The 19,652-nt window shown below is 52.2% G+C and overlaps 1 protein-coding gene across 2 annotated transcripts in view; it reads right to left on the bottom strand.

Moving 5' to 3' along the window:
- LOC140396596 (synapsin-3-like) overlaps nt 1-19,652 on the bottom strand; it is a 749,989-nt gene that overhangs the window by 80,407 nt on the left and 649,930 nt on the right. For both annotated transcript variants that reach the window (XM_072485394.1, XM_072485395.1), the window contains exon 7: nt 7,603-7,665. In XM_072485394.1, the coding sequence (XP_072341495.1) occupies nt 7,603-7,665 (63 nt within the window). The remainder of the gene's footprint in view (nt 1-7,602; nt 7,666-19,652) is intronic.

Here is a 19,652-nt window from a genome sequence, read left to right on the forward strand (position 1 = left end):
GTCCATCCGCAGCTCCAGAGCCGTCAAACGGTCTAACAGGAGCTGCAACTGGACACACTTCTTGCACGTGAAGGAGCCAGGGACAGTGGACGTGTCCCTTAGCTCCCACATCGCACACGAGGAGCATGGCACGGTCTGAGATCTCCTGCCATGTCTTAAACCTTCGGTTAACTTCAACAATTTCAATTTCCCCCCCAAAAGATTTAAATAAATAAATAAACAACAAAGAAAAAAATAAATAAATATACCAATGAAAAGAAACAGAAAAACAGAAACACTACTTACCAGTCACAAAAAGCACTTCCTCCCCACCCAGCTTCGAATTCCCACCTCGATTCAAATTCCCAAACTCACTCTTTGCTGTGTCTCACTCTGGCTGTGTCTTCTCTGGCTCACTGGGAGAACTCACTGGGAGTGAGTTTACAAGTGGCTCTTTTTAAACTGTCCTGAATTGACTCCCCTCCCCCACCTGCTTTTAGATCAAAGTGACTGACACTTAACTGCCAACCAGTTATGTGAGTGGGTGGGGCAGCCCTTGTTAACCTACACTGCACAATACTAGCTTAATTTAAATTAATTTAAACTCCTGAAATTTAAAAGGAGCTGCCTTACTGATTCAATTCAATTCAATTCCACCTCGATTCAAATTCCCAAACTCACTCTTAGCTGTGTCTCACTCCTGGCTCTGTCTTCTCTCTGGCTCACTGGGAGAACTTTGTATCCAGTTGAATACTCAACTCTGATTTCTAGATTAATTTATTTTCAGGGGATCTTCTCAAAGGCCTTTTACAAGTTGAAATAAATTATGTGGAATCCCACCATTTATGTCATCAGTTCCATTTTCAAAGAAATCCAGATGTTTCTGGGACATGATGATTCTATTCACATAATTATCATTTTTGTCCATCTCGTATTCTGTAATATCTAATAACATGATTTAGGTTTGTCTCCTATTCCAGTTAGGTTAATGGGTCTGGACAGGACATGTTTCCCATGGACAGGAGCAGATGTTGGGTCCGATCCAACAGCCTCATAGCGTCCAACTCGGTGATGAGGCCATTAAATCCCGTGAGAGGCCTGCCGCGATATTTGTGATGGTTGGAATGCCTCACAAGATCCAACAGTGAGGGTGAGATCCAGATATACGCAAATCAGTCGTTAGGCTCATTTAGATATGCTTGTGTCGGATTATCCATCGTCTGGGAACTAACGCCTTGCCTGGAAGACCTCGCCATGACACCGTTTAGCAGTGGTCCACACAAACGTGGACCAGGCGTAATGGCACTTGAGGGGGGTCTCCCAGACCATTGAAAACCCCTGGGTGGTCAGGGACAGGGCAGGGTGGCACCATGGCAGCACTGCCAAGCTGCCTGGATGGCACTGCCACTGGCCAGGGCCTGAGGGGAGCCATGCTCATGAAAAGGAAGATAAGGTGGTTATGAAGAGGCCTAATAAGGAGTAGGGGGCCAAAAAGGGGGTCCGAATGGGGGAGGGGTGAGGCCGCCTGAAATTGGGGGGCCCTCAGCGACCCCATAGAACGGAGTCCTCACTTGGGGGGGGGGGGGGTGACATTGCTCACACGTGGGGGTTGTGGGTGACCCCCATGTTCACTTAGAGATTGGGACACCCTTTCCAAATGGTAGACATACTGCACCGGAATAGCATCCCGCCGCGCACAGCGAGGCCGGTGAAAGCCATGAACTTCAGCTCCCGGGATCTAACCGGCTCCCGGGATCCACCCGACTCCCGGGATCCACCTGGCTCCCAGGATCTACCCGGCTCCCGAGATCTATCCAACTCCCTGGATCTACCCGACTCCCGGGATCTACCCGACTCCCGGGATCTACCCGGCTCCCGGGATCTACATGGCCCCCGGGATCTACCTGACTCCCTGGATCTACCCGACACCCGGGATCTACCCGACTCCCGGGATCTACCCCTCTCCAGGGATCTACCCGGCTCCCAGGATCTACCAGGCCCCTGGGATCTACCCGGCTCCCGGGATCTACCCAACTCCCTGGATATACCAAGCACCTTGGATCTACCCGACTCCCTGGATCTACCTGACACCCGGGGTCTACCCGACACCCGGGATCTACCCCACTCCAGGGATCTACCCGGCTCCCGGGATCTACCCGACACACGGGATCTACCCGGCACCCGGGGTCTACCTGGCTCCCGAGATCTACCCCACTCCAGGGATCTACCCGGCTCCTGGAATCTACTAGGCTCCTGGGATCTACCCGACCCACAGGGTCTACCCGGCCCCCAGGATCTACCCGGCTCCCGGGATCTACCTGGCTCCCGGGATCTACCCCCTCCCGGGATCTACCCGGCTCCCCAGATCTACCAGGCTCCCGGGATCTACCAGGCTCCTGCGATCTACCCGGCTCCCGGGATCTACCTGACTCCCTGGATCTACCAGGCTCCTGGGATATACCCGACTCCCGGGGTCTTCCCGGCCCCGGGATCTACCCGGCTCCCGGGATCTACCCGGCTCCCGAGATCTACCCGACTCCCTGGATCTACCAGGCTCCTGGGATCTACCCGACTCCCTGGATCTACCCGACTCCTGGGATCTACCCCACTCCATGGATCTACCCGGCTCCCAGGATCTACCAGGCTCCTGGGATCTACCCGCCCCCAGGATCTACCCGGCTCCCGGGATCTACCTGACTCCCTGGATCTACCAGGCTCCCGGGATCTACCCTCCTCCCGGGATCTACCCGGCTACCGGGATCTACCCGACTCCCTGGATCTACCAGACTCCTGGGACCTACCCGGCTCCCGGGATCTACCGACTCCCTGGATCTACCAGGCTCCTGGGATCTACCCAATCCCTGGATCTACCCGACTCCCGGGATCTACCCTCCTGCCGGGACCTACCCGGCTCCCGGGACCTACCCTCCTCCCGGGATCTACCCAACTCCCCAGGGATCTACCCAACTCCCTGGATATACCAGGCTCCTTGGATCTACCCGACTCCCTGGATCTACCTGACACCCGGGATCTACCCGACACCCGGGATCTACCCCACTCCAGGGATCTACCCGGCTCCCGGGATCTACCCGACACACGGGATCCACCCTGCACCCGGGATCTACCTGGCTCCCGAGATCTACCCCACTCCAGGGATCTACCCGGCTCCTGGAATCTACTAGGCTCCTGGGATCTACCCGACACACAGGATCTACCCAGCCCCCAGGATCTACACGGCTCCCGGGATCTACCCGGCTCCCGGGATCTACCCTCCTCCCGGGATCTACCCGGCTCCCCGGATCTACCAGGCTCCTGGGATCTACCAGGCTCCTGCGATCTACCCGGCTCCCGGGATCTACCTGACTCCCTGGATCTACCAGGCTCCTGGGATCTACCCGACTCCCGGGATCTTCCCGGCCCCGGGATCTACCCGGCTCCCGGGATCTACCCGGCTCCCGAGATCTACCCGGCTCCCCGGATCTACCAGGCTCCTGGGATCTACCAGGCTCCTGCGATCTACCCGGCTCCCGGGATCTACCTGACTCCCTGGATCTACCAGGCTCCTGGGATCTACCCGACTCCCGGGATCTTCCCGGCCCCGGGATCTACCCGGCTCCCGGGATCTACCCGGCTCCCGAGATCTACCCGACTCCCTGGATCTACCAGGCTCCTGGGATCTACCCGACTCCCTGGATCTACCCGACTCCTGGGATCTACCCCACTCCAGGGATCTACCCGGCTCCCGGGATCTACCAGGCTCCCGGGATCTACCCTGCTCCCAGGATCTACCCGGCTACCGGGATCTACCCGACTCCCTGGATCTACCAGGCTCCTGGGATCTACCCGATCCCTGGATCTACCCGACTCCCGGGATCTACCCGGCTCCCGGGACCTACCCGGCTCCCGGGATCTACCCTCCTTCTGGGATCTACGCTCCTCCCGGGATCTACCCGACTACCCAGGGATCTACCCGGCTCTCGGGACCTACCCGGCTCACAACGCCTCGCGAGATTTAACGCAATCTCGTGAGATGTTTCAAGGGGCTCCCGCCCACAATGGGCGGGATCATTGTTTGTCAAATCTGCATATTAGAGCGAGGCAGTAAGCCTTAGTCTAATGTGCAGATTCCCGAGGTGCAGATTCCCGAGGTGCAGATTCCCGAGGTACTTTATGATTCAATCCCTTCACCTCGGGGACTTTGGGCGTGTGCCGTTTGGTGCTGGTCTCCACAAAATAAGGGGAAGTAGATTTAGGACTGAGTTTAGGAGGAACATCTTCACCCAAAGGGTTGTGAATCTATGGAATTCCTTGCCCAGTGAAGCAGTAGAGGCTCCTTCATTCAATGTTTTTCAGATAAAGATAGATAGTTTTTTGAAGAATAAAGGGATTAAGGGTTATGATGTTCGGACCGGAAAGTGGAGCTGAGTCCACAAAAGATCAGCCATGATCTCATTGAATGGCGGAGCAGGCTCGAGGGGTCAGATGGCCTACTGCTGCTCCTAGTTCTTATGTTATTATGTAAAGGGGGACCAGACGGAAAAACACACTTCGAAAATCAGAAGCACAAAGGGACTTGGGAGTCCTTGTTCACGATTCTCTTAAGGTTAATGTGCAGGTTCAGTCGGCAGTTAAGAAGGCAAATGCAATGTGAGCATTCACGTCAAGAGAGCTAGAATGCAAGACCTGGGATGTACTTCTGAGGCTGTATAAGGCTCTGGTCAGATCCCATTTGGAGTATTGTGAGCAGTTCTGGGCCCCGTATTGAAGGAAGGATGTGCTGTCCTTGGAAAGGGTCCAGATGAGGTTCACAAGAATGATCCCTGGAATGAACAGCTTGTCCTATGAGGAACGGTTGAGGACTCTGGGTTTGTACTCGTTGGAGTTTAGAAGGATGAGGGGGGATCTTATTGAAACTTACTGCGTGGCCTGGATAGAGTGGATGTGGAGAGGATGTTTCCACTTGTAGGAGAAACTAGAACCCGAGGGCACAATCTCAGAGTAAAGGGATGATTCTTTAAAACAGAGATGAGGAGGAATTTCTTCATCCAGAGGGTGGTGAATCTGTGGAACTCTTTGCTGCAGAAGGCTGTGGAGGCCAAATCACTGAGTGTCTTTAAGACCGAGATAGATAGGTCCTTGATTAATAAGGGGATCAGGGGTTATGGGGAGAAGGCAGGAGAATGGGGATGAGAAAATATCAGCCATGATTGAATGGTGGAGCAGACTCGATGGGCCGAGTGGCCTAATTCTGCTCCGATGTCTTATGGTCTTATGGGTCTCCAAGCAGATCGGAGGTCCCTAGCTGTGTGCCCTTTGTCAGGCTGGTGCCCTGGCACTGCTAGCTGGTAGGGCCACTGCCAATGTGCCAAGCTGGCATTTTTGCAAGCGCGTGATTGGGCTGATGTTGACCACCGTGGGTGTTGGGTAGGGGTGACCCTCCCATGTTGCTTTCAGCTGGGGGGGGGTGGAGTCAGGGATTTTTTTGTGGGCCTCGGAGAAATGGCGTCCCGATCTCTCGCTACAACCGGAAGTTCTGGTGAGCAGTGCTCCCCGTTGTAAAAAACAGGGCAATGTGTGGCCTCAGCCACCCACTGTCCGTTCAGGCCCCCCTTAATCAAAGCGAATTGTGTTGAATAGCCACGTGTTTCTCGGCTTTGCGAGTGCTAAACGCGCTCGCTCAGGAACTTTGTTCCCTTTGGGAAGATCGCGGCCAACAAATTATTCTGAGACACAATAGTTAAGTTGCATTTTTTGCCAGTAGCTAAGTCGAGCCTACCAATTTTCATTTACAATTTGCACTTTTGGAATTGGTGACTCAAATATTTTAGATATCTTTCCAACACACTTCAATTTCCATGTAATAATTTCAATTTCAGTTCAATTTCTATTTAATAACAATAACCGTGCCAGCAGGAAATCAGATGGATACAGTAACTCCATAATTAAATATGCAGTTAGAACAAAGATTAATTGGGAATAAAAACATTTAATCAAGAGATTAATCTCAATGAACCTTTTGAATTGGTTGTCAGCTCTGATATAATGATGTTGTTTTTGTGGAAGCTAAAATGCTTAAAATATCACAGTGTTTTGGGGTGGGGGAAAGCACATCTCCAGATGCCCCTAGAATATAAATGTTTTGCCCTTAATTGCCACTTCTAGGCTCCTTCTGGCTTTTGTTTTTGTTCTAAACTAAGTGAGAGAAATGTGGGTTCAAGTTCCAACAAATATGTGTCCATTTGTGAAATCCTTTCCTTTCATTTCCTATGTAGAGGCTCATAGTTAACATTGCTGTTGCATTGTTAACTTTTTAAGAAGCTTTTGATTAGCTGCTCGCTTCTCGGTTCGCATGAGTGTCTCAACATGCTTCGGGATTAAACCTGGAATCTCCCTGCCCGTACATCTGAACTAGATACAAGATAAACTTCAGCTGGTTCAGCCTTATGTAAACAATTACCTGGTGGGGAGGTGTGGATGCCAGTAACACTTGATTCTCATAAAGTTAGTATAAATGGTTGAGTTTGGTGAAGTCGAAATGGGTGGAGGGACTGGGGACACGACTGGAGGAGGGGGTGTGGAGTGTCATGCTGCGGAGGGTGAATGCCACGTGTTTGACTGTGAGACTAACTCTTATTGAGTTAAAGGTTGTGTTCCGGGCGCACTGATGAAGGCGAGGATGAGACAATTTTTTTTTGAGGAGGACAGGTACGGTTGCTGTTCAAGGGGGCCAGCACACCCCACACAGGCATTCTGGCCCTGTTCTAAGCTGGTGCGTTTCTGGAAGTCCTTTTTTGATTCCATGTTGACGATCCAAAATATTGAGCGATCGAATCCTGCCCCCTGGTGGCTATTTTGTGATTTTGGATGTGTCGGAGCTGCGGACAGGTGCGGTGGGGGGGAGGGGCAGATGTTTTGGCCTTTGCCTCGTTAGTGGAATGGAAACGGATCTGTTGGGTTGGAAGTTGCAACATTGCCGAGTGCCTCAGTGCGGCTAGGGGGTTTAATGGAGATTTTGCACCTCGAGAAGGTCAAATACACCGTGAGGGGGCGATTGGCGGTTTCTATTGGAGATGGCGGCCGTTTATATCACATTTCAGAGAGTTGGTCGGTATTAGCTGTTGGGAGGTGGGGCAGGAGTGGCTGTGGGGGGGGTGGGGGGGCGGTTCTGGCCTTTTTCTGTTTTGTTTTTTAAAGGTATTTGTTTGTGTGTTTGGTAATTTGGTATAAAATGTTAAAACTTAATAAAAACATTTTTTTTCATACATTTAGAGTACCCAATTCATTTTTTCCAATTAAGGGGCAATTTAGCGTGGCCAATCCACCTAATCTGCACATCTTTGAGTTGTGGGGGCGAAACCCACGCAGTCACGGGGAGAATGTGCAAACTCCACACGGACAGTGACCCAGAGCCGGGATCGAACCTGGGAGCTCGGCGCCGTGAGGCAGCAGTGCTAACCACTGCACCATCGTGCTGCCCAATAAAAACATTAAAAAATATATTTCCCACTGAGTCGATCCTTGGACTCAAATTTCTATTCACTTCCCAGGGATTCTGGCTCACCTCATATTAATGCAACTGGGATGGACAGTGTCTATGGTGTCTCTTACTTTGGTACCACTTACCTTCCCCATGCCTGCATGAGCATGTCCCATCTTCACAACCACGGGGAATTTAGGAATTGTGAGCTGAAACACAAAGAAGAGAAAACTATGTAAGATCTCAGTCTTGTTCATTTTCACCAGTTATTATAATGCAACATTCAGATACTGGGCGCGATCCAACATCCACACTGCCCCCGAAAAGCAGCTCGTCGCAGCCGATGAAAGCCGGGAGACCCTGCTCCTGGGGTCTACCCGGCTCACAATGCCTCTCGAGATCTAACCCAATCTCACGAGACATTGTGTTGTAAAAAATGTGGGCGGGATCACTTTTTAGCAAAGCTGCATATTGGAGCGAGACAGGAAGTCTCACTTTATCATGCAGATTCCCAAGGTACACAAGACATTGGTCTCAATCAATCCCCTTCGCTTCGGAGACCTCGGGGACCAGATGGAACGGCACTCGTGGGGGTCTCTCAGGAGATCAGAGGCCCCAAGGTGCATGCACTTTGGGCAGGGTGGCACCCTGGGTGCCTTGTGCGGGTATTGAGGGAGGGCCAGGGACCCTCCCTTGGTGTGTTGGGGTTCGGGGGTCTCGGAGATTGGGATGCCATTTAAAAATGGCGCCCCGATCTCTTGCTACACTGAGGAGTTCCAGCGCTGGAGTTGCTCGATGTATAAAACGGGTCTGAATGTGGCCTCGGCTGCGCATTCCCCGCTGAGGCCCTTTATTTAACGCGAGTGGTGCTGTATAGCCATGTGTTCCTCGGCACTACCAGCACCCGCTATGGCATTTTGTTCCCATTTAGTTGAATCGGGTACAAGATATTCCTTTCATTTTTTTTAAACCCAGTTTCCTCTCAGCTTCCAGTAGGTCACGTCTGGTTAATGGAGAAGGCCTTTAACAATAATTATTTATCATATTTGTTATGATATTGTCACATGAGTGAAATCTACATGCTGAAATTGCACAGCAGAATTTCACCCCACTTTTTAAAGTTGAATTTGTTTGGTATTTTGTTAAAAGCTTCTTCTCGTCAATCTAATTACAATTCCTGAATTGGTCACGAGGAAATGACTAACTCCTTTACTTCCTTTGGGAAGTGCAATGACCTGTGACGGGTGGTGTGGCACTGGGTGCAATTTCTCTATTTACTGATGTCGTTAAGCCATAAGCCCGTTCTTTTTGAAAGTTTCAAGTTGCCATACATAGCAATCCTTCCAGCCCTAATTGAAAAGCGAGTAAGAATTTGAGTTTGACCACTCTGTGGCACAATGCCATGATATTCAAGAGTTATGCACCAAACAAGCTTCGACAAGATACGTAGGGAGGAGAAGGAAAGAGGGCTGATTCAGACTAGATCAGGTCAACCGGCAGCATTGGACCCCAGAGCATAACTCAGAGTCAAAACTACAGTTTCAAACAATTTGCGATCAGCTGTGATGCCAGCTGCCCGTGCCAGGCTTCCAACTTCTACCTCCCTTTGGTTCACTGGAAGCAGAATGGGTCATTTATTGTGTTTATTATTAGCTTCATTTTACCTTCAGGCTTGTTGTGCAGCTGTGCTGAACAGCTGTATTGGGATCACCATTATGGGAGTAAACATCCTGACAGGATAATCAGGTTATCTCCATAGCAACATTTATTTTAGTTTTGTGATTTTACTTTGTGGTTAAGAATGCAAATAAACTTATTTGAAGACCTGAGGAGCATTTAATAAACCCAAACATATATCGCAGCTGAATGTAGATACTGTTAAAACAGGATATTGGTGAAAGCTCAGAGTTGATGAATGCCTTCAGTAAATGTTGTCAAGTCCGTTCCCTTCCAACCAGCCTCGTACCTCATTATCATTATACTGATGTTAATCCTTGGTGCTACTGTGTTCAACCAGGGTTACCACATGTAACAGTGGTTAGCACTGTTGCTTCACAGCTCCAGGGTCCCAGGTTCGATTCCCGGCTTGGGTCACTATCTGTGTGGAGTCTGCACGTTCTCCCAGTGTCTGCGTGGGTTTCTTCCGGGTGCTCCGGTTTCCTCCCGCAAGTCTCGAAAGACGTGAGGCGGCATTCTCCGACCCCCCGCCGGGTTGGAGAATCACCGGGGGGCGGCGTGAATCCCGCCCCGCCGCTCCAACGCTGGCTGCCGAATTCTCCGCTGCCGGTGATTTTGGTGGGGGCGGAGATCACGTCGCACCGGTCGGGGGGGCCGTTGGCAGTGGCCCCCCCGGCGATTCTCCGGGCCCCGCTGGGCTGAGCGGCCGCCTGTTTTCGGCCAGTCCCGCCGGTGTGAAATACACAAGGTCCATACTGTCGGGAGCTGGCTCTGAGGGCGGCCTGCGGAGTCCTCAGGGGGGGGGGGGGGATCCGGCCCTGGGGGAGGCCCCCACGGTGGCCTGGCCCGCGATCGGGGTCCACCGATCTGCGGGCGGGCCTGTGCCGTGGGGGCACTCTTTCCCTTCGTGCCGGCCTCTGTAAAGCTCCGCCATGGCCGGCGCGGAGAAGAAACCCCCTGCGCATACGCCAGAACACGCTGGCGCTCCCGCGCATGCGGCAACTCGCGCCAACCCACGCGGAGGCCCTTCGGCGCCAGTTGGCACGGCGCCAACCACTCCAGCGCCGGCCTAGCCCCCGGAAGTGTGCAGGATTCCGCACCTTCCGGGTGGCCCAACGCCGGAGCGGTTCAAGCCGCTCTTGGGCGCCGGTACAGCCCGCCCCGCCGGTTGGGTGAGAATCGCAGCCGTGATGTTAGGTGGATTGGACATTCTGAAATCTCCCTCTGTGTACCCGAACAGGAGCCGGAATGTGGTGACTAGGGGCTTTTCACAGTAACTTCATTGCTGTGTTAATGTGAGCCTACTTGTGACAATAATAAAGATTATTATGTCTGCACTGATCTTTAACTCATTAATATGGTTAAGCTCAGTAACAGTTAGTCCGAAACTCTTGTCCATCAGCTCCAGCTTCTTAAACACTTTTTGTAGAAGTTTTAATTATTAACCCACTATTTCCTGTCTCTCCCTTCTAGCAAAGTGTTCTATGTTATCTCAGCCACCCCCCCACAAGGTGATACCATCGAGTTTCATATTTCTTTATTCAGACCATTGTGAGTATGAAGCTGTGTCCTGACGATTTTTAGAGACAGGCGCTCTGAAATGTCAGCACCGTGTACAGTGTAGCAGAGCTCTGGTGAACAGGTGATAGGTGGGTTACGAGGCAGGGGAACATTTAATTGGACAGCAAGTGCTGGGTGGGAAACTGGCCACCATTCTGGGATGCCCATTTAAGGGCCCCATCCAGCGATACCGCTGATATTCAACCAGCGATGAGCGAGAGAATCACATGTAGAAAGCCCAAAAAGTAAACCCTTATTAGGTTTGCTTGAAGACTTTTGGGGGGTTTGGAGGGAGGGTCCTCATTGCCACGCACATAGTGCCTGGGACCTGACATCAGGAAGTGGGGATCATGTGATAGAGACCACCCAGCCCATGTTATTACTCCCCCCCCCCCCCACACACACACTCTCCCATCACCCTCACTCACCTTTGGCCCCATTTCCTGTTGGCTTTCACACCAGCAATCAGAATGATGTACTGAAAATCTGCAAAGAAGTTGTTTTTTCTCTCAAGCACTGTACCCGGATTTGCAAAGTCACCATCCTGAGATGAAGAACCCAGCACAAACCTTTCTAAATCTTTTGGGAATAAAATGTGCAAATCTGCTCCAGACAACCATACCTCGGAATTGAACCAAAATGGCCACAATGTGGATTGACTGTATTGAGTCCAGGCAAAGGACAGTTAATCAGATATCTCTTTAATTGTTTATCTTTTCACAAACTGTAAAACCCCGTCTCCTATTGGATTTCAACTTTCTTGAAACTCATTAGCATGATTTTGCCACCTGTACTAATGTGTGTGTGGACCCAGGGAACGTGTGTGATATCTCAATGTTGGCTATGATTCGCCCAGTTTTTTTTAAACTTGGGAAATAGGGACAATAAACTTGTCTTGTTCTTTGTTTAGACTCACTAAACCTGTCTGGTTAATTATTTATCATTTGAAAGTAGCATAGTGAGACTCTCTGCTGTATTCACAAAACACATCCTCTCTAACGTCACAAAAAAACTCTATTACAGTCAGACTTGGAGTGGTGTGAGAGGAGGGTCAGTTTTATCCCTCCTTATGTGGCCATATCAGTGGATCTATGGGATAGAACACAATGCAATTCTCTCAGGAGAGTCAGTGGATCTATGAGATGGATGTTTACAAATGTTTTGTGGATCTTACAATCTGCTGTTTGTTGACTTTGCATTCCCCTTCCAAACACATCTCGCTTATTATAAATCTTCCATTATTTTGGCTACTGCCTGTCCCAGGAGAAAATGTACTGATTCATGTGTGCAAAAATAAACGCTTGATTCCCTGTAAAGTCCTCAGTTTAAGGAATTTGCCAATGCACTCTGAATTGTTTTGTGACATTCTCAAGCATGGAGTTCACATCAACGTGAATGATTTTCTTATGTTGTTCGATACACTGGAACACTCCGCTTCGAAAAAATATAAGCAATCAATTCTCCTTAAGGCAGAGCACAAAGATATATGAGCAGAGAATGCAGAATGGATCAAAAAAAAGTCCATCATATGGAGTACAAGCGATTTACAAACATATGGGGCTGGGTTCTCCACCGCGACCCGCCGGCGGGATTCTCCGTTACACTGGCCGGTCAATGGGGTTTCCCACTGTGGGGCAGCCCCACGCCGTCGGGAAACCCTCGGGCGCCGGCAAAACGGAGACTCCCACCGGCGGAGAATCCTGCCCACGGAGTCAGAGAATTCCTACAGTGCTCAAGGAGGCCATTCGGTCCATCCAGTCTGCACCAGCCCTTGAAAGAGCACCCTACTTAAGCCCACACCTCCACCTTATCCCCATACCCCAGTAACTCTATCTTACCATTCGAACACTAGGGGGCAATTCATCACGGCCAATCCACCTAACCTGCACATCTTTGAAGTGTGGGAGGAAACCGGAGCACCCGGAGGAAACTCACGAGGAGACACGGGGAGAACGTGCAGACTCCGCACAGACAGTGACCCAAGCCGGAATCGAACCCGAGTCGCTGGCGCTGTAAGGCAGCAGTGCTAACCATTGTGCCACCGTGCCAACCCTAATTATATATGCATTCCAAGCATTAAGGGAGCGTTTTTTTACTGTAAGTTCTGTATAATTAATTTCTAAACACATTTAAAATGCAATTCATGACTTTGTCATGTGACGTGCGGACATCTTTTCCGCTGCGTTTGACCAACTCGCCACAGGACAGGTGCCCAACCCATTGTCTCTGTCACCATGAGAGACAACAGCAGCTAATCCAGGAACATCAGCACATCCATGTTTCCATCCAGGTCAGAGACCATCTCGATTTGGACAAATTGCAGCACGTCAGTGATATCTAAATGCACTTTTACCCAGCTGATATGGGAGGATGATTTTCTCATGGGGTTAAATGGATTAAAATATCTTAATGATTCAGAATGGCTGAATATCACAATGAACAAAACAGGCAAAGAATCTCCGGCCTTCATTGGAATTAAAACCAGACACAGATAATGATAAGAACAATGTCCTCACCCACTCGGTTCATTTTCCTTGTCTTAGCTATGGAGAAGAATCTTCTCTCATCACGCTGACTATTTCTTATTCCTGAAAGGAATGTTAACAAGTGAATAATTGACAAGAGCCTTCCTCATCATTGTTGCTTTACTGTTCTCAGTGATCCAGTTGATTGCTATCAGAGGGTTGCTTTGACTACCAGCCTGTGACGCCTGTCTCCATCACTGAGGCCCGAGGGTCTGTGGATGTAGCAGACCGAAACAGACCTTGTACAGTTAACAAGAGCAACATCCATTAGTGAGAGAACACATATTGCATGCTGCGCCTCTTTGATCTTTACTGGAAGTTACATCAGGACCGTGCTCACTCCATCCCAAACAAACAGCTTTTTATGTCGTCATCAGATAACAAGGGTTGAAGGAAGTAAAGACATTCTTTTCTGGAAACATCCATGTGGATAGTTTTCCTCCTCGTAATGTCTGCACACCCACCGTCTGCAAAATATTCATTGTTCCACTCACTTAATCAACTGACTTCATCATTTGTGTAAGTTCCTTGTTGCAGCAGTGTGTCTAATTGTAGGAGTGTTAAAAAACACATGTGGGAATTCTGAATTCTCCAGTAATTCCTAATTATTGTACAAGCAGATGCCGCTTACTCATTCCCTCTTTACATTTTGCTTTTAGTCATTTCTCCTAAACTCCCACCTTAGCTTCAATGGAAACCAGCAAAAATCTTTTGGGACGGCCCGATGCCGAAGTGGTTCACGCCACTCCATCCTGCCGGGACCCCCCGCCCCGCCGGGACCCCCCCGCCCCGCCGGGACCCCCCGCCCCGCCAGGACCCCCCCGCCCCGCCGGGACCCCCCGCCCCGCCGGGACCCCCCGCCCCGCCAGGACCCCCCCCGCCCCGCCGGGACTCCCCCGCCCCGCCGGGACCCCCCGCCCCGCCGGGACTCCCCCGCGGGACTCCCCCGCCCCGCCAGGACCCCCCCGCCCCGCCGGGACTCCCCCGCCCCGCCGGGACCCCCCGCCCCGCCGGGACTCCCCCGCGGGACCCCCCCGCCCCGCCGGGACTCCCCCGCCCCGCCGGGACCCCCCCGCGGGACTCCCCCGCCCCGCCAGGACCCCCCCGCCCCGCCAGGACTCCCCCGCCCCGCCGGGACCCCCCGCCCCGCCGGGACCCCCCGCCCCGCCAGGACCCCCCGCCCCCGCCGGGACCCCCGCCCCGCCGGGACCCCCCCGCCCCGCCGGGACTCCCCCGCCCCGCCGGGACCCCCCGCCCCGCCGGGACTCCCCCGCCCCGCCAGGACCCCCCGCCCCGCCAGGACCCCCCCGCCCCGCCGGGACCCCCCGCCCCGCCGGGTAGGGGAGAATCCTGGCTATGGATAGGGTGCGTATGGAGAGATACGGCACAAGGAAGTGCTGAGGGTTTTGGCCAAGGTTGGTATCATGACCGGCACAGGCTTGGAGGGCCGAAGGGCCTGTTCCTGTGCTATACTGTTCTTTGTATAAAGTCTGTGCTAAAAGTCTGTGTTTAATGGCTAATTTAATAACGCAATTCATTTTTTTGTCTGAATTGTGAATTTTATGTTCATCAAGTTAAGGGATGCTTGTACAGGAAATTGAAATAATGTCCATTGTGGACAGGAAATGTAAACAACACTCCCCAACCGTGTACATGACAGTTACATACAACACTCCCCAACAACACTCCCCAACCGTGTACACCACAGTTACAATACAAAGGGCAGGATTCTTTCATCTGAGCCAAGGTGCCACGGTGGGAGCAGGAATGAGGATCCAGGCTGCCTGGAAACCATGCCATCTTCCAAGTCAACCTCGTTAATCATGTGCCCATATTCTGTGGCAAGGTGGGCATGCGTGCACATCCCTTAATCATATCTGGGGGCCATATTGAAAAATCACTCAACTACTGACCCACTATTAAAGGACCCCTTGAAAGAGAAGATGGATCTCCAGGAACATTCTGGGGCTGGAGGATGGGCCTTCTCATAGCCCCAGGTATTGGTCGGGTGAGTCCCAACCTCTGCCCGTCACGTTGTTCCACATGTTCTCGACCGGCATGTTCTCCCGCTGGCGGCATGGATAATCAGGATGGCTGGAAGATTCCGTTCGGACTTTCATCTGCATCTGATTAGCTGGTTGTGAATCAGGTGGACACCGGCTTCCAAACGCTTTACTACTCTGCCATGCTGGGCACCAAGGAAAATCCCGTGGGCAATTCACATTGGTGTCAGAATGATGTTTGGACTACTGCCGATTTCTCCCCGCTGCCCACCACTGAATCCATCGGCGCCGGGAGAATCCTGACCAAAGTAAAAGCTTTCCCCTTTCAGGGGCGAGATTCTCCGAACCCCCGCCGGGTCGGAAAATCGCTGGGGCCTGGCGTGAATCCCGCCCCCGCCGGTTGCCGAATTCTCCACCACCGGATATTCGGCGGGGGCGGGAATCGCGCCGCGCCGGTTGGCGGGCCCTCCCCCGCGATTCTCCGACCCGGATGGGCCGAAGTCCCGCCGCTAAAATGCCTGTCCCGCCGGCGTGGATTAAACCACCTCTCTTACCGGCGGGACAAGGCGGCGCGGGCGGGCTCCGGGGTCCTGGGTGGGGGTGCGGGGCGATCTAGTCCCGGGGGGTGCCCCCACGGTGGCCTGGCCCGCAATCGGGGCCCACCGATCCGCGGGCGGGCCTTTTCCTTCCGACTTCGCCACGGTCTCCACCATGGCGGAGGCGGAAGAGACACCCTCAACTGCGCATGCGTGGGAATGCCGTGAGCGGCCGCTGACGCTCCCGCGCATGCGCCGCCCGGCAATGTCATTTCCGCGCCAGCTGGCAGGGCACCAAAGGCCTTTTCCGCCAGCTGGCAGGGCGGAAATTAGTCCGGCGCGGGCCTAGTCCCTCAAGGTTAGGGCTCGGCCCCCCAAGATGCGGAGGATTCCGCACCTTTGGGCTGGCGCGATGCCGGACTGATTTGCACCGTTTTTGGCGCCGGTCGGCGGACATCACACCGATACTGGATAATTTCGCCTCTGTTTCTTCTGAGGCATGACTTCAGTATTTAAAAAAAAGTTAGAGTATCCAAACATTTTTTTCCAATTCATAGGCGATTTAGCATGGCCAATCCATCTATCCAGCACATCTTTTGGATGTGGGGGCGAAAACCCACGCAAACACGGGGAGAATGTGCAGACTCCACACGGACAGTGACCCAGAGCCGGGATCGAACCTGGGAACTCTGCGCCGTTAGGCAGCAGTGCTAACCACTGCACCACCGTGCCATCCTGTGAGGCAGCAGTGCTAACCACTGTGCTGACATAACTTAATTTTTACAAATAGACCAAAGGTCAGTAGATGTCAAAACCTAGCAAAACTGCATTGGTGCTTTCTACAGAGCTCCTGACACTCCCCAGAGAGACATGTTCAGCTGTAGGTTATATACATGCTGAATTCATTCAAGGTTTTTAAAATTCATTCCTGGGATGTGGGCCTCGTTGGCTAGGCCAGTATTTATTGCCCATCCCTAGTTGCTCTTCAGAAGGTGGTTGGGAACTTCCTTCTTGAACCACTGCAGCCTCCTTGATGTAAGTATATCCACAGTGCTGTTAGGGAGACTGCCAGGATTTTGACCCAGCGACAGTGAAGGAACAGTGATATATTTCTAAGTCAGGATGGTGAATGACTTGGAGGAGAACGTCCAGCTGGTGGGGTTCCCTGTGTCTGCTGTCCTTGTCCTCTTGATGACGGTGGTTGTGGATTCTGTCTAAGGAGCCTTGGCGCTTTCCTGCAGTGCATCTTGTAGAAGGTCCACACGGCTGCCACTGTTTGTCGGTGATGGAGGGATTGAGTATTTGTGGAAGGGGGAGTAATCAAGCGGGGCTGCTTTGTCCTGGATAGTGTCAAATCTCTTGAATATTGTTGGAGCTGCGCTCATCCAGGCAAGTGACGAGTAGCCCATCACACTCATAACCTGTGCCTTGTCGATGGTGGACGGGCTTTGAGGAGCCAGGAGTTACTCGCGATACGATTCCTAGCCACAGTATTAATGTGGCTGGGTCCAGTTCAGTTTCTGATCAATGGTAACCCCCAGGATGTTGATTGTGGGGGTTCAGCGATGGTAATGCCATTGAATGTCAAGGGGCGATGGTTAGGTTCTATCTTGTCAAATGCAAGATAGAATTGACTGTCCAGAAAGGAAATCAAAGAGAAAATGCTGGAAAATCTCACCAGGTCTGGCAGCATCTGTAGGGAGGGAAAAGAGCGAACGTTTTGAGTCCAGGCGACCCTTTGTCAAAGCTGACAAATTTGATTTTAGTCCAGTCAGCAAATTGCTTTTGGTTTAACAGCACAGATGGTCTGCTCCAACCTGTTTCTGGTGGCAGAATGACTCTCATTGTCCACCCTTTACCTTCTGTGGTCAGCTGGGTGGAGTCGGCCATGTTTCCAGTGGGTAGCTCTTGTCGATAAGCAACCAGCCTCTGGTTCTTCATAGCGGCCCAAAAGACTGCCATTCAGGATGAAGGTGTCACGGCTGCTTCCAGGATAGCGAGCATTTACAAATATGGGGCGAAATTCTCCAGCATCGGCGCGATGTCCACCAACCGGCGCCAAAAACGGCGCTAATCAGTCCGGCATCGCGCCGCCCCAAAGATGCGGAATCCTCCACATCTTGGGGGGCCGAGCCCTAACCTTGAGGGGCTAGGCCCGCGCCGGACTGATTTCCGCCCCGCCAGCTGTCGCGGAAATTACATCTCTGGGCGGCGCATGCGCGGGAGCGTCAGCGGCCACTCACGGCATTCCCGCGCATGCGCAGTGGAGGGAGTCTCTTCTGCCTCCGCCATGGTGGAGACAGTGGCGAAGGCGGAAGAAAAAGAGTGCCCCCACGGCACAGGCCCGCCCGCGGATCAGTGGGCCCCGTTCGCGGGCCAGGCCACCGTGGGGGCACACCCCCGGGGTCAGATCGCCCCGCGCCCACCCCAGGACCCCGGAGCCCGCCCGCGCCACCTTGTCCCACCGGTAAGGTAGGTGGTTCAATCCGCGCCGGCGGGACAGGCATTCTAGCAGCGGGACCTCGGCCCATGCGGGCCAGAGAATCGCCGGGGGGTGGGGGGCCCGCCAACCGGCGCGGCGCGATTCCCGCCCCCGCCGAATCTCCGGTGGCGGAGAATTCGGCAACCGGCGGGGGCGGGATTCACGCCAGCCCCCGGCGATTCTCCGACCCGGCGGGGGGCCGGAGAATCTCGCCCTTGGTTTGGATATAATCGCACCACAACTGCACATTGGAGAGAAACCCTTTACTGAACCTCTCCCTGTCGATATTTGGGGTCCACAGGCATAAGCCTAAAGTTGATGGTTCTGTGGTCCGTCGGGAATTCCAGCACCCTGGCTTCGCCACTGATCCAGCTTCTCTGTAGTTACAGAGAAAATCATGAACCCACTTTTCCTCATATACTCAGCTTCTGTCACCTTTCTGTTGCAGCAATATATTTACCGTGTAGCAACTCGCAGCAGGAATAACCGTGTGGTACAGAGGTTTAGTCACAATGGCCATTCTCAGCATCAGGGCAGTTTGTACAAAATGACAAGGCACTCCGACATAGATTGTCCTGAGTAATGTCTCATTCACTGTTTATCTGATCAAGACATTTCCACTGTCAGAGGTCACACAGGGCAGGACTCCACCCAGATGTGCCTATTTTCCCTGTACATTTCCAGCCTCTGCAAGGAGATACTTTGGCTTCTTTCAGCATGACTCAGTTCGGGAGTCAAGTGGAACAAGATCTGAATCCACATTCCGCCACGTCAATGCTGTTTGTGTTCTAAAGTTGAATGTGGAGTTGCAGGTTACGTTAGTGTTTAATTTTTGATTGCACAGATTCTGCCAGGCATCCTGACAACCTCCCTGCCATCCTCCACAAATAAACACACATTTTAGTTAAAATTGCACGCAGATCCGACACATTCCTAAGACTGTTAAATGCCAGAATTTTTGACAGGTTTTTCTGGCCGCTCAGCGATGAGTGAGTGCTGATATTCTCCACTAAGGCGGACACATCTGTGATGTTTTCTTTCCAATTGAGATTTTATTTTCTGCAAAGTAGGAATGAGCTGCTTAGCATTGGGTCAGTCGAGCAAAGGGCTAATCGAGGGAAGGGTCAATCGAGGGAAGGGTCAATCGAGGGAAGGGTCAGTCGAGGGAAGGAGACAAGTGGAGACCTTGACATAAGCTGAACATGGACACTGCAGCATGTTCGAGAAATAAAGAGAAATAACTCTTAAATAAAGATAATTAAATTATTTTGAATTGTTCAGCAAACTTTTTCATTATTTCCTGAGCATTTTTGAGAGAATGAGACCAACAAAGACCATCAGACAAACTGGCTGAGAGGGAAAACGGAGTCCGGTTGTATGAGGGACTGGAACTAACCTCGGTCACAACTTAAT

Source organism: Scyliorhinus torazame, chromosome 19 (assembly GCF_047496885.1).
Source record: "Scyliorhinus torazame isolate Kashiwa2021f chromosome 19, sScyTor2.1, whole genome shotgun sequence".
Lineage (NCBI taxonomy): Eukaryota > Metazoa > Chordata > Chondrichthyes > Carcharhiniformes > Scyliorhinidae > Scyliorhinus > Scyliorhinus torazame.